At 42.3% G+C, this 12,832-nt stretch overlaps 1 protein-coding gene across 6 annotated transcripts in view; it reads left to right on the top strand.

Moving 5' to 3' along the window:
* The window catches only part of MIER3 (MIER family member 3), a 94,914-nt gene extending 83,086 nt beyond the window's left edge, over nucleotides 1-11,828 (top strand). For 4 of the 6 annotated variants that reach the window (XM_068155404.1, XM_068155406.1, XM_068155407.1 and 1 more), the window contains 4 exons: nucleotides 2,142-2,236; nucleotides 4,789-4,916; nucleotides 7,763-7,908; nucleotides 8,033-11,828. In XM_068155404.1, coding sequence (XP_068011505.1) covers nucleotides 2,142-2,236; nucleotides 4,789-4,916; nucleotides 7,763-7,908; nucleotides 8,033-8,490 — 827 coding nt within the window. In that variant the 3' untranslated portion in view covers nucleotides 8,491-11,828. The remainder of the gene's footprint in view (nucleotides 1-2,141; nucleotides 2,237-4,788; nucleotides 4,917-7,762; nucleotides 7,909-8,032) is intronic. The other 2 variants (XM_068155403.1, XM_068155405.1) reach the window with 2 other exon arrangements.
* The last annotated feature ends 1,004 nt before the right edge of the window (nucleotides 11,829-12,832 follow it).

Raw genomic sequence — 12,832 nt, 5'->3', positions numbered from 1 at the left:
GAAGTTTTACACAGAGAGAGTGATTGCCCATTGGAATGTGCTGCCCCGGGAGGTGGTGGAGTCACCATCACTAGAGGTGTTCAGGAGGAGACTTGTCAGGGTGCTTGGTTGCATGGTTTAGTTGATTAGGTGGTGTTGGATGATAGGTTGGACACGATGATCATGAATGTCTCTTCCAACCTGGTCTATTCTATTCTATTCTATTCTATTCTATTCTATTCTATTCTATTCTATTCTATTCTATTCTATTCTATCTTTCGAGGTTACTTCCAACATCTGACATTTTGTGATCTGTGTACTGTTATCAAGTCTTGGTTTTCTTGATATCAAGCTTCTTAAGAAATAATAAATCAAGACTTTTGAATGTCCTTGCCTTCCAGGATAAAGGAGTTCAGATATCAGACTCATCCAGCTGGTGGCCAGTCATAGTGGTGTCCCCCAGGGATCAGTGCTGGGCCCCATGCTCTCTAACATCTTCATTGATGATCTGGATGAGGGCATTGAGTCAGTCATCAGCAAGTTTGCAGATGACGCCAAGTTGGGAGCTGATGTTTGTCAGTTAGAGGGCAGAAGGGCTCTGCAGAGGGACCTCGACCGACTGGCCAGATGGGCAGAGTCCAATATGATGGTATTCAACAGTTCCAAGTGCCAGGTGCTGAAATTTGGCCACAACAACCCCATGCAGACTACAGGGTGGGGTCGGCGTGGCTGGAGAGCAGCCAAACAGAAAGGGACCTGGGAGTGCTGATTGACAGCTGCCTAAACATGAGCCAGCAGTGTGCCCAGGTGGCCAAGAAGGACAATGGCATCCTGTCCTGCATTAGGAATAGTGTGCCTAGCAGGAGCAGGGAAGTCATTGTGCCCCTGTACTCTGCATTAGTTAGGCCACACCTTGAGTACTGTGTCCAGTTCTGGGCTCCTTAGTTTAAGAAAGACATCGAGACACTTGAGCCTGTCCAGAGAAGGGCAACGAGGCTGGTGAAGAGGCCTTGAGCACAAGCCCTATGAGGAGAGGCTGAGGGAGCTGGGATTGTTAGCCTGGAGAAGAGGAGGCTCAGGGGTGACCTCATTGCCCTCTACAACTACCTGAAAGGTGGTTGTATCCAGGAAGGGGTTGGTCTCTTCTCCCAGGCAACCAGCACCAGAGCAAGGGGACACAGTCTGAAGCTGCGCCAGGGGAAGTTTAGCATCAGGGTGAGGAGAAAGTTCTTCACCGAGAGAGTCATTATTCATTGGAATGTGCTGCCCAGGGAGGTGGTAGAGTCACCATCCCTGGATGTGTTCAAGAGGGGACTGGACGTGGCATTTGGTGCCATAGTCTAGTCATGAGGTCTGTGTTGATTGGTTGGACTTGATGATCTTTGAGATCTCTTTCAACCTTGGTGGTGATACTGATACTGTGGTAAAAGTGTTTTTATAAGTAAGAATATTCGAATTCAGGTAGAATGTCTGTACAGTAAAGAACATGGATATTAGGAAAAAATTGATCAGGCATTGGAATAGGCTGTCCAGGGATGTGGTGGAGTCGGCGTCCCTGGAGGTGTTCCAAAAAGTATGTGGACATGCCACTTTGTGACATGGTTTAATGGCCGTGGTGCTGTTAGGCTGACAGTTGGATTTGATGATCTTAGAGGTCTTTTCCATGGAAAGAATTATTTGGTTCTGTGGGTCTAAATAACTGAACAGTTGGGGGTTTTAGGGTGGTTATACGTTCATTCATCACACAAACATTTTATTCTCTGTAAAAGGTTACAGAGTCACAGGTTGCATCAAGTTGGATGGGACCCTCAAATGTCATCTTATCTAACCCCCCTGCAGTCAGCAGGGACACCTTCAACTTGATCAGGCTGCCTGGTGCCACATCAAGTCTGTTCTTGAATGTCTCCAGGGAGGGGCTTCAACCAACATCCCTGGACAACCTGTTCCAGTATTTCACCACTCTTATTGTAAAGAACCTCTTTGTTATGCCCAACCTAAATCTACCTTGCTCTAGTTTAAAACCATTGCCCCTTGTCCTATTGCTATAAGCCCTTCTAAACAGTCCTTCCTCAGCCTTCCTGTGTGTCCCTTTAGGTACTGAAATGTAGTTATAGATTAGTGAGTAAAAATAAGTTCATCATGCTACTTTTGCAATTATCTAGAAGAGATGACAGCATGGACAGAAGAAGAATGCAGAAGCTTTGAACATGCACTTTTGATTTATGGAAAAGACTTTCATCTTATACAGAAAAACAAGGTTAGTATTTTACAGTTAAATGGAAAAATTGGTAGATTATGCAGTGCTGAAAATTTTTAAAAGCAATGCATTTTGCAGAAAAGTGAAGTAGGAATCAACATTAAAATCAGCTTGACATTTCTGTGCTAACTTTACCTCCAGTGTTATTGGGAAAGCTAGATGTTGCAAGATGAGTCTCTGAAATTGACTTATGCTGAAATTACTTCTGTTGATGCATTTATAGTATAATTGTCTGCCTCTCCTAGAAGTATAGTATTTTGATGCCATGGTTGTGGGAGGGGAAAATGCATCTTATTTTTTGTCAACAGGAAGGTGTAATTCTACAGAAACAGGCTTAGATCTTTCTGTTTTCAGAAAGTGTAGTCATCCATCAGTACTCTGGTTTCTGGCCAACAAAGGAGTTCTAATCTTGATCTGGATTGCTTCTGGTTGACTCCTCCATGCCTGAACAATAGGAATTAGATTATATCTACACATTTTTTTTTAAATCAAATATGCATATCATATGGTACAGTTGACAATATGACTGTTTCCAAATTTTCTGTACATCTCCTGTATGTTTTGAAACCACCTTTAGATTTTATAGTGATTTTTGGCTGGGGGATAGAGTAAATTTATTTCACAGTAGCTAGTATGGGGTTATGTTTTTGATTTATGCTGGGAATGGTGTTGTTTTAGTTACTGCAAGGCCTTTATTGCTTCCCATACCACCCCACCAGTGAGTAGGTTGGAGGTATGCAGGAACTTGAGAGAGGACACAGCTAGGACAGCTGCCCCCAACTGACTATCACAAGACAGTTATCTTGTACCAACTCTGGTCAGCAGGGGGTGTGGGGGGGGTCATGCTAAGGTTCAAATAATTCCCTTGGAGTAAATAAAGGCAAAATGACACCAAACAGCTGATGAACTGGGTTTATTAGATTGGACCAGAGCAGAGGGAAGATGGGAATGAAAAGCAGTGGTAAAAATATGTATCAAAGAGAAGGAATATCACCATTTCCCTGGCTTGAAAATCATGACATTGTTGCAGGAGCAGTTCCAAGTTTCTTGGCAGCAGGCACACACACTGAGGAGCTGTGGCGGGACAGCAGGGCTGTGCCGTGTGGCTTTTTTCCAGGACACAGGCAGCAGTGGGAACAGAGTAACACGAGGCTGGCAGTACAGGCTGCCTGCTATGAAGCCCTCTAGGCAGGCAGCAGCAGGAACGGTGAGGCTTGGGCATGTGTAGAGTAGGTGGAGCAGCGGCTCCGGGAGCAGAGCGGCACTGCTTCCTCTGGCCCCCTGCTTCCCCATGCTTCCCCTCACCCCTGTGTGGCAGGCGTGGGGGAGGGTGATGCCCCCACAGCTGTGCAGAGTGCCATGTGCACATCCACCCTTCAGTGGTGCTGTTTGAGAACCAAAATACTTGGGGTCTCACACTGACCAAAGGGATATTCCGTAACGTATGATGTCATGCTCAGCAAGAAGTCTGGGGAGGGGTGAAAGTTCACAGGGGCTCCTATTGCTTGGGGACCAGCTGAGCATTGGTTGGTGGTGAGCAGTTGTTTTCATTGGCATCGCTTGTCTGTTGGGTTTTATTTTCCCCTCTCTTTTTTAAAAATAACATTTGTTTTGTTTTAAATGAAACTGTCTTTACCTCAACCCCTGAGTTTTATTCTCCCAGTTCTTCACCTTCTATCCTACAGAGGGGAGAGTGAGCAAACAGCTGTATGATGCTTAGTTGCTGGCCACAAGTTTTTTCTTTATGAAACTGATGGCTTTGTGTTTCAGGTAAAGTTTATAGGGTTGTGGTTGCTGTTCAACAGTCAGATAGTTCTACTCAACACTTGACTTAACCTACCCTAATGATAAATATTTGGGTGGTTCAAATTTTAAATGTACCTTACCAATAAACAATAAGTTACTAGAGATAAAAAGTAATAATTAAAAAAAAAAACTTTCAATGTGAGTTGATCAATATATCACTATGGTACAGAATTTGAAGTACCCAAAATGTTTTCTGCTTCACTTTTCTTAGGTCATTGATTTGCTTTAGATCTTTTTATCTTGAAAGAATGTGTCTTATAATTGTGAAGTTTGTTATATAGGTTATGAACTGAAATGCTTCAGATGTAGATACTTTTGATCTAGTTTAAAAACAAACAAAAACCCCCAAAACCCAAACAAAGCAATAACTGCCCTCAAACAAAGCCAAACCAAAATATATTACAATCTTAAAGGTCTCTTCCAACCCCAACAGTTCTATGATCATCTAGTCCAAGTGCCTGACTGCTTCAGGGCTGACCAAAAGTTAAAGCATATTTAGGGCAATGCCCAAATACCGCGTAAACAGTGACAGGCTTGGGGCACTGACCACCTCTAGAAAACCTGTTCCAGTGTTTAACCACCCTTTTGGTAAAGGAATTTGAAACTGTAGATCTCTTTTCAAGTCTCCTGATTTAGTTGGTTTGTTCCATATACTAGAACAGTAAAATGAGCAGCATTGCAGGAATGTGGTTACTGGGAAGATGACAAAACATAATTCATTGCATTAATCTTGACCCTCTTTTAAGGTAAGAACCAGAACAGTTGCTGAGTGTGTAGCATTCTATTACATGTGGAAAAAGTCAGAACGTTATGATTACTTTGCTCAGCAAACAAGATTTGGAAAGAAGAGATATAACCATCATCCAGGAGTTACGTAAGTAAAATGTTCCTGGAATGGTTTCTGTTGCGAATTGTAAATGTAGATGACTTCCCCCCCCCCCTTGTCATTGCAGTGTAATGCTGTAGTGCTGTGGCACTGGAAATAAGTACAGAATTAACCAGGTTGGAAATGACCTTTCAGATCATCGAGTCCAACCTATCACCCAACTCCATCTAATCAAATGGCACTGTCTCATCCAGTCTCTTTTTAAACGCTTCCAGAGATGGTGACTCCACCACATCCCTGGGCAGTCCATTCTAATTGGAAATCACTCTTTCTGTGAAGAATTTCTTCCTAACATCCAGCCTAAACCTCCCGTGGTGCAGCTTGAGACTGTGTCCTCTTGTTCTGTCACAGGTTGTCTGGGAGAAGAGACCAACCCCCACCTGGCTACAACCTCCCTTAAGGTAGTTGTAGAGAGCAATAAGGTCTCCCCTGAGCCTCCTCTTCTCCAGGCTAAGCAATCCCAGCTCCCTCAGCCTCTCCTCATAGGGCCTGTGCTCCAAACCCCTCACCAGCTTTGTTGCCCTTCTCTGGACACATTCCAGCAATTCAACATCCTTCCTAAACTGAGGGGCCCAGAACTGGACACAGTACTCAAGTTGTGGCCTAACCAGTGCTGAGTACAGGGGCGCAATGACTTCCCTGCTCCTGCTGGCCACACTCTTCCTGATGCAGGCTAGGATGCCATTGGCCTTCTTGGCCACTTGGGCACACTGCTGGCTCATGCTGTCAACCAGTACCCCCAGGTCCTTATCTGCCTGGCTGCTCTCCAGCCACCCTGACCCTAGCCTGTACCACTGCATGGGGTTGTTGTGGCCAATGTGTAGAACCCAGCACTTAGATGTGTTAAATCTCATGCCATTAGACTCTGCCCATCTGTCCAGCCTGTCAGGGTCCCTCTGCAGAGCCCTCCTATCCTCTAACAGATCCACACCTGCCCCCAGCTTGTTGTCATCTGCAAATTTACTGATGATGAACTCAATCCCCTCGTCCAGATCATCAGTAAAGATATTGAACAGGATCGGACCCAGCACTCATCCATGGGGGACACCACTAGTGCCTGGCTGCCAGCTGGATGTGGCACCATTCACCACCACTCTCTGGGCTCAGCCCTCCAGCCATTTCCTAACCCAGTGCAGAGTGCTGCTGTCCAAGACAGGGGTTGACAGCTTGGCCAGGACTTGGCTATGGGGGATGGTCTCAAACACCTTGCTGAAGTCCAGATATAGAGTACATCCACCAGGTGGGTCACCTGATCATAGAAGATCAGATTGGTCAGGCAGGACCTGCCCTTCCTAAATCCATGCTGGCTGGGCCTGATCCCTTGGCCATCCTTTAAGTGCTGTGTGATTGCGCTCAAGATGACCTGTTCCATAGTCTTGCCCAGCAGTGAGGTCAGGCTGACAGGCCTATAATTCCCTGGCTCATCTAACTGGCCCTTCTTGTGGATGGGCATCACGTTGGCCAGCTTCCAGTCTTCTGGGACATCTCCAGTGAGCCAGAACTCTTGAAAAATAATGGAGAGCGACTTGGCCAGCTCATCTGCCAGCTCTCTCAGCACCCTAGGATGGATCCCATCCGGTCCCATGGACTTTTGGGGATCCAAGTAGCTGAGCAGGTCTCTAACTGCTTCCTCCTGGATTACAGGGAAACTATAGTTTCATAGTTTCATAGTTTCATTCAGGGTTGGAAGGGACCACACGGATCATCTAGTTCCAACCCCCCTGCCATGGGCAGGGACACCCCACACTAGACCAGGCTGGACAGAGCCTCATCCAGCCTGCTCTTAAACACCTCCAGGGACGGGGCCTCGACCACCTCCCTGGACAACCCATTCCAGTGCTTCACCACTCTCATGGTGAAGAACCTCCTCCTCACATCTAGCCTGAATCTCCCCACCTCCAGCTTCATTCCATTCCCCCTAGTCCTGTCACTACCTGAGATCCTGAGAAGTCCTTCCCCAGCCTTCCTGTAGGCCCCCCTCAGATACTGGAAGGCCACAATTAGGTCACCTCGGAGCCTTCTGTTCTGCAGACTGGACAGCCCCAACTCCTTCAGTCTGTCCTCATAGGAGAGGTGCTCCAGCCCTCTGATCATCCTTGTGGCCCTTCTTTGGACACGTTCCAGCACCTCCACATCCCTCTTGTAATAGGGGCTCCAGAACTGGACACAGTACTGCAGGTGGGGTCTCACCAGGGCTGAGTAGAGGGGGAGGATCACCTCCCTCGACCTGCTAGCCACACTTCTCCTGATGCAGCCCAGGATCTGATTGGCTTTGCGGGCTGCAAGTGCACATTGAGAGCTCATGTTGAGCTTTTTGTCCACCAGCACCCCCAAGTCTCTCTCCTCAGGGCTACTTTCCAGCCAGTCACTGCCCAGCCTGTATTTGTGCCTGGGATTGCCTCGACCCAGATGCAGGACCCTGCACTTGCTCTTATTGAACTTCATGAGGCTGGCTTGTGCCCACCTCTCCAGCCTGTCAAGGTCCCTCTGGATGGCCTCCCTTCCCTCCAGCGTGTCTGCTGCACCACACAGCTTGGTGTCATCAGCAAACTTGCTGAGGGTGCTCTCAATGCCACTGTCCATGTCACTGACAAAGATGTTGAATAAGACAGGTCCCAGGACTGATCCCTGAGGGACTCCGCTATACTGCTCCCTGCCTCAATCTGCCAGCTCAGGAGCCCAGTTGTCCAAAATACAGCCTATTTTGGTATTAAAAATTGAGGCGAAGAAGGTGTTAAGTACCTCTGCCTTTTCCTCATAAAGTAAAAAACATAATAATTTTTAGTCTTTGTTTTCCTGTTAAATAATCCATTATGAATGCCATATTCTTTAAGGGACTACATGGATCGTTTGGTAGATGAAGCAGAAGCCCTTGGTGGAGCAGTATGTTCTTCAGCCTTAACATCTAATACCCGTACAGAAACCATTCCTGATCAGCAGCTAAGCATTCTGAACTCTATCACTACCAATGAGTTGACAGGTAAATCAAGGGGGGGGGGGGGGGGGAACCAAAACCAACAGAAATCCCCAGTACAGTCCCAAATTCTGGTTTAACTGTATAAACAACTGTTTCACTTACATTTTGTGTTCATCTTTTTTCCCAGCATTGACAAACAGCGTAGCTACAGTCTGCCACAGTTCAGATGTGAACTGCCTGGATGATGCCTTTCCTCCTATGGACAATTTACCCCGAGCACCAGTTAATCATGTGCCTATTGGAACAGAAGAATTGCTTAACTTGCCTAGCAATGGTGAAAGTGATTGTTTTAATTTATTTGAGACTGGCTTTTATCATTCAGAGATAAACCAAATGAACATGTGTAGTGAGGAGATGGAAAGACCTGCAAAGAGATTGAAAATAGGTATTGCTGTCCCAGAATCCTTCATGAATGACGTCTCCGTAAATAACCTTGGTGTGGACTTTGAGAACCACACACATCATATTACCAGTGCCAAAATGGCTGTTTCAGTGGCTGACTTCAGCAACTTATCTGCAAACGAGACAAATGGTTTTATCAACACCCATGCTCTTCACGAACATAGTGCTCTTCACTCAGAATGACTATGGAAAACTAAGCAAACAGTGGGTACTTTATGCAGTAGTAGTAAACTTGGTGGAAGCTATCAGGTTTGCTTAGTATTTCACTGGAAGTTTGAACATTGACATCAATGATGTCTTTTTATGTATAGAACTATATCTTGATTTATCAAGAGTAATTTCTTTTTTTTAGTCCATAAATGTGGAAATGTTCATCAGAGTTTGGGATTAGGAGAACTCTGTGGTGCAGCTTTAAACTATGCTTCAATTTTTAAATTTTATTTTATTTTAAAGCCTGTAGACAGGCCACTTTTTCAAAACCAGCACAAAGTGATGAACTGATTGGAGTGGCATTCTAGTCTAAGTTACTTTTGCTGTAACGGATGCAGTGTAATAATGTTTACAGGTACTGATCCTGATCCCTGCTCAATGTAGCGTTTTATTTTATTGTAAATGCAGGGATGGGTTTCTTTAACTTAAACTGCACAAATGTACTAGGATGTTTTATAAACGGAACATTCTCTTATGTTATATTAAACTAGAGCACTTCATTTTACCTAACAGCAAGTTCATTTTGGTGGAAACTAGCACAAGGGACTTAACATGAATCAAGTATGAAGACCTACATTTGGATGCTATTGCAAAATTATAGGCCATGGCTACCTTACATAAAAGTAATTATACTGCCAGAGGTATCTGTGTACTTCAAACTTGCTGTTGTAAATGTGTATTTTAGGCTATTGTATTCAGATGGATTCTGTCCACAACTGCAAAGATTACTGCACCCCTGTAACTTCACTTTCCAAAGGCAACTGACATAAAGCTATGTTCTACACAGCTTAGGATTTACCACTAAACAGTCAATCTATGATTTGGAAGGTATCTTAAATTGTCCAGAGCACTGCAATTCAAAGTATTACAGTTTTGAGGGACTATCTATGTTAATATAGAAGAAGTAAAGCCTTGAAATATCTATCTGAAATTTTTTCTTCAACGTGAATTGCATTTCTTTGTTTTGGCAAATCATTGGCTCAGAAATGATACTTTGCTACTTTGGTCAAATAGGAAAGGATGAGTAAAAATGTTTCCCATAAAATCAGCTATTTAACTGTGGTAAACTTTTATTTTGAATATTGGATGCAATTTAGCCATCCATGAAGTTTGCCTCAGAGGGTTCTAATTCTTGTGTGAGAATATTACTTGGGAGGATTACCCCTTTCCTTTATTACTTTTTCTTTGTACTGTTCATATTACAAATTTAAATACAACTAATTTGTTTTCATTATTGAAGTGATTATTAATATTAGTGATTTCAATATTTGAAGAAGAGTGTATGCATACTGTGAACTGCATTAACATCCTGAGTTTTTAATGCAAGGTATAGAGTGTTCTTTACAGCATTGTAATAAAGATCATTTTGAAGCTTTATGCAATAGCACATTTACCATATTAAAACAAATTAGTTCAGCACAGTGGACAGAAGAGGAGATAATTTTGTATTCAGTTCTTAACTTATAAATCTGAAATATTTAATTCTAGTAAGTACACAATAAATAATGGGTAGCTGTGGCCTTGTGTTGTATTCTGATATTTTTAGTGAAGTTGTCAGCCTCTTGTTGCTGTGTTTTGTGCTGAATTGTATATCTTGTTTGTTTGCTTTATGAATTAACACATTTTATCTAATTTTGTAAAATACTGGCCATAATTCTTCATTGTTATACATTCAAGTTTGAGTTTACAGTGAGTGACTGGTCTGTATAAAAATAATACCATGATGACCGAATGCTTATACCAGTTGCACTTAAATGAATATACCCATTCTCATTAGCTGATGCATTAATATATTCAATTTATCTATGCATTGCTGGGCTCTTAATGTAGACAGAGACTTGTCTAAGGTTTGGGTTGTCAGCAAGTTGAATGGACACTTTAATAAAATACTGTTGACCAAAATTCAGAAAATTATAAGAGAAAAATTAATTCCAGCTGATCCAATAGTGTTTTGGTTGTTTTGTGGTTGTGTGTGTATTTTTTGTTTGGTTGGTTGGGTTTGTTTGGCTTTTTTGGTGTTTGTTGGTTGTTTCTTTTTGTTGTTCGTTGTTCTTTAAAAATAATTCTGATCTTACTTAGCCTGTTGGCTAACTAGCTGGTATTACTTACTTTGAATTCCTTGTTACAATGAGGCAATAATTTGAACGATTTTGTAAATATGTGAATTCTTCATATCTTTTTACATATCTATTTCAATATTTTTTGACTACTTCTGTGTATAGTAACATTTTTGTGCATGCTTGATATGACATTCATAAATTCGTACCACTATGACTTTATCCATGTAAAATAACTATTTATTGAATTTTTCTTTTAAAAGCTGGACTTAATTAATTATTTTTCTTTCAATTTAAACATTTTAAATGGAGAACTTGTTCATTAAAATTGTGTTTTGAAAGTCAGCATGAAGAGAACTGAATTGGAACAATATGAAGAAATTATATTTCCTTGGTTCTTGGATGGTGAAGCACAATTCTTATAAATTGTGATGAATTCTTTGTTCTCTGACATACTTTATCTTCATAGAAACCAACCAAAAATGCGTAACAGGCCATTGCTGTGTTGGTAAATGTATCCTTTCTACATACAGGGAATGTGACGAGGATAGTTGATTAATTTAGACACGTAACTTGGTGCTGTGATTATAGCAATACTTTTACTTTGCTTACATGTATGTCATCTTATGCTAGGATTTTAAAAGTTTAGTTTTCCTTTTGTCATGGTCAAACTGCTGAATTTACTTGAAGGCTACTAAATTGTGTATTATTAGGTCGATGAATTGTGCAATTATTTGCCCATTTCATTTTTTTAAAACTGAGAGTCAAAAATGTATGAAAACTTTAGATCAAGTAGAACATAGCGATACTACTTAATTTAAACAAATTTCAACCTCGAATGTAAACTAATGGACAAACTGACCAACAGGGACACTAGATTTGCCCAGCACTACAAGCACATTGTCTACAGATGGAACTAAATACAGTAATTTATAAAACAATTACAAGGTTACTATTTTTTTTAATTCATATTTTTCAGTAGAAGGAAAACATTAAAATACAGTAGTTATGGTTATAGTCCTCTTAATAAAAAAGATTAGTTATCCATTATTCAAACTACCCTGTGCATAACAACAAATTTAGTGACAATCATAACTTGGTTTTAATATCAGATGTTCAGGAGTAAGTTGCTATTGTTGAATTGATTTTAAGTTTTGTACATAAACACTTTTAAAAACATTTTAAAATTATTATTATTTTGTATTTGTTGTACTTTAATACTTGGTGTACAATTCCAGAAATAAATGTCTGGAAAACTTTCTTTACTTGAAAAGCTTTTCCATGTCAGAATGCATCCTCCTTTCATGTCAGTTTGGTGGTAAGGAATGGACACATGGGGAATTAGTATGACTTTCAGCTTTAACAAAAAATTTGGAACCTAAAACTAACAAGGAAAATTCTGATATACCTGAAGTCTTTTCCTAGGCTGTAGCACTTTACTGAGCCTATTTCCACTCTTATATTTTCCTCGCTCCTCCTGTGTTGCCATGTTATGCTGCTTCTTGCTCAGAAGTATCACCTGACAGTACCTTCTCCTGTGTGGTAGGTTGAAAATTCCCAGATTTGCCAGACCAGCTCAGTTGGAAGCAAATGAAAGCTGTATTTATAAGCAAAACTACAATCTACAATGGAATGCAATGAAGCTCTGTCCAGCCTGATCTAGTGTGGGGTGTCCCTGCCCATGGCAGGGGGGTTGGAACTAGATGATCCTTGTGGTCCCTTCCAACCCTGAATGAAACTATGAATATGTACAAATATACAATATTTAGAGATCTATACAATACAATACAATACAGGCTCTGCAGGCCCCCCCAGCAGAGGCCAGTTATCCAAAAAGCAGAGGGGAATGGGTGCAGGTTCCTCTCAAAAGACGCAAGGTTAAACCTCCTTGCCCCCCCTCACCCCCCCCACTGCCCTTGGAAAACAAGTACGGGGCATTGGAGGTTGAGGGTGAGGTGATTCTGATATCGGAGGACACACCATCTGGGGTTTTCCCTGTGGCAAAACAGCCTAAGGTTAAACAGCCTAAGGTTAAACAGCCTTCCCCCGGCATCAGGACTTGCTCCCTTAAAAAAAAGAGGAGGGTAATTGTTATTGGTGATTCCCTCTTGAGGGGAACAGAGGTCCCCATATGTCGGCCAGACCCTACTCACAGGGAGGTTTGTTGCCTTCCAGGAGCCATGGTTGGAGATGTTACCAGAAGACTGCCTGGTATGGTGCAGCCCTCTGACTATTATCCCTTGATAGTTATGCAGTTA

Source organism: Melanerpes formicivorus, unplaced genomic scaffold (genome assembly GCF_026170545.1).
Source record: "Melanerpes formicivorus ecotype bairdi unplaced genomic scaffold, bMelFor1.0.p_v2 SCAF_31, whole genome shotgun sequence".
NCBI lineage: Eukaryota > Metazoa > Chordata > Aves > Piciformes > Picidae > Melanerpes > Melanerpes formicivorus.
This window is presented reverse-complemented; position numbering and strand designations above follow the sequence as displayed.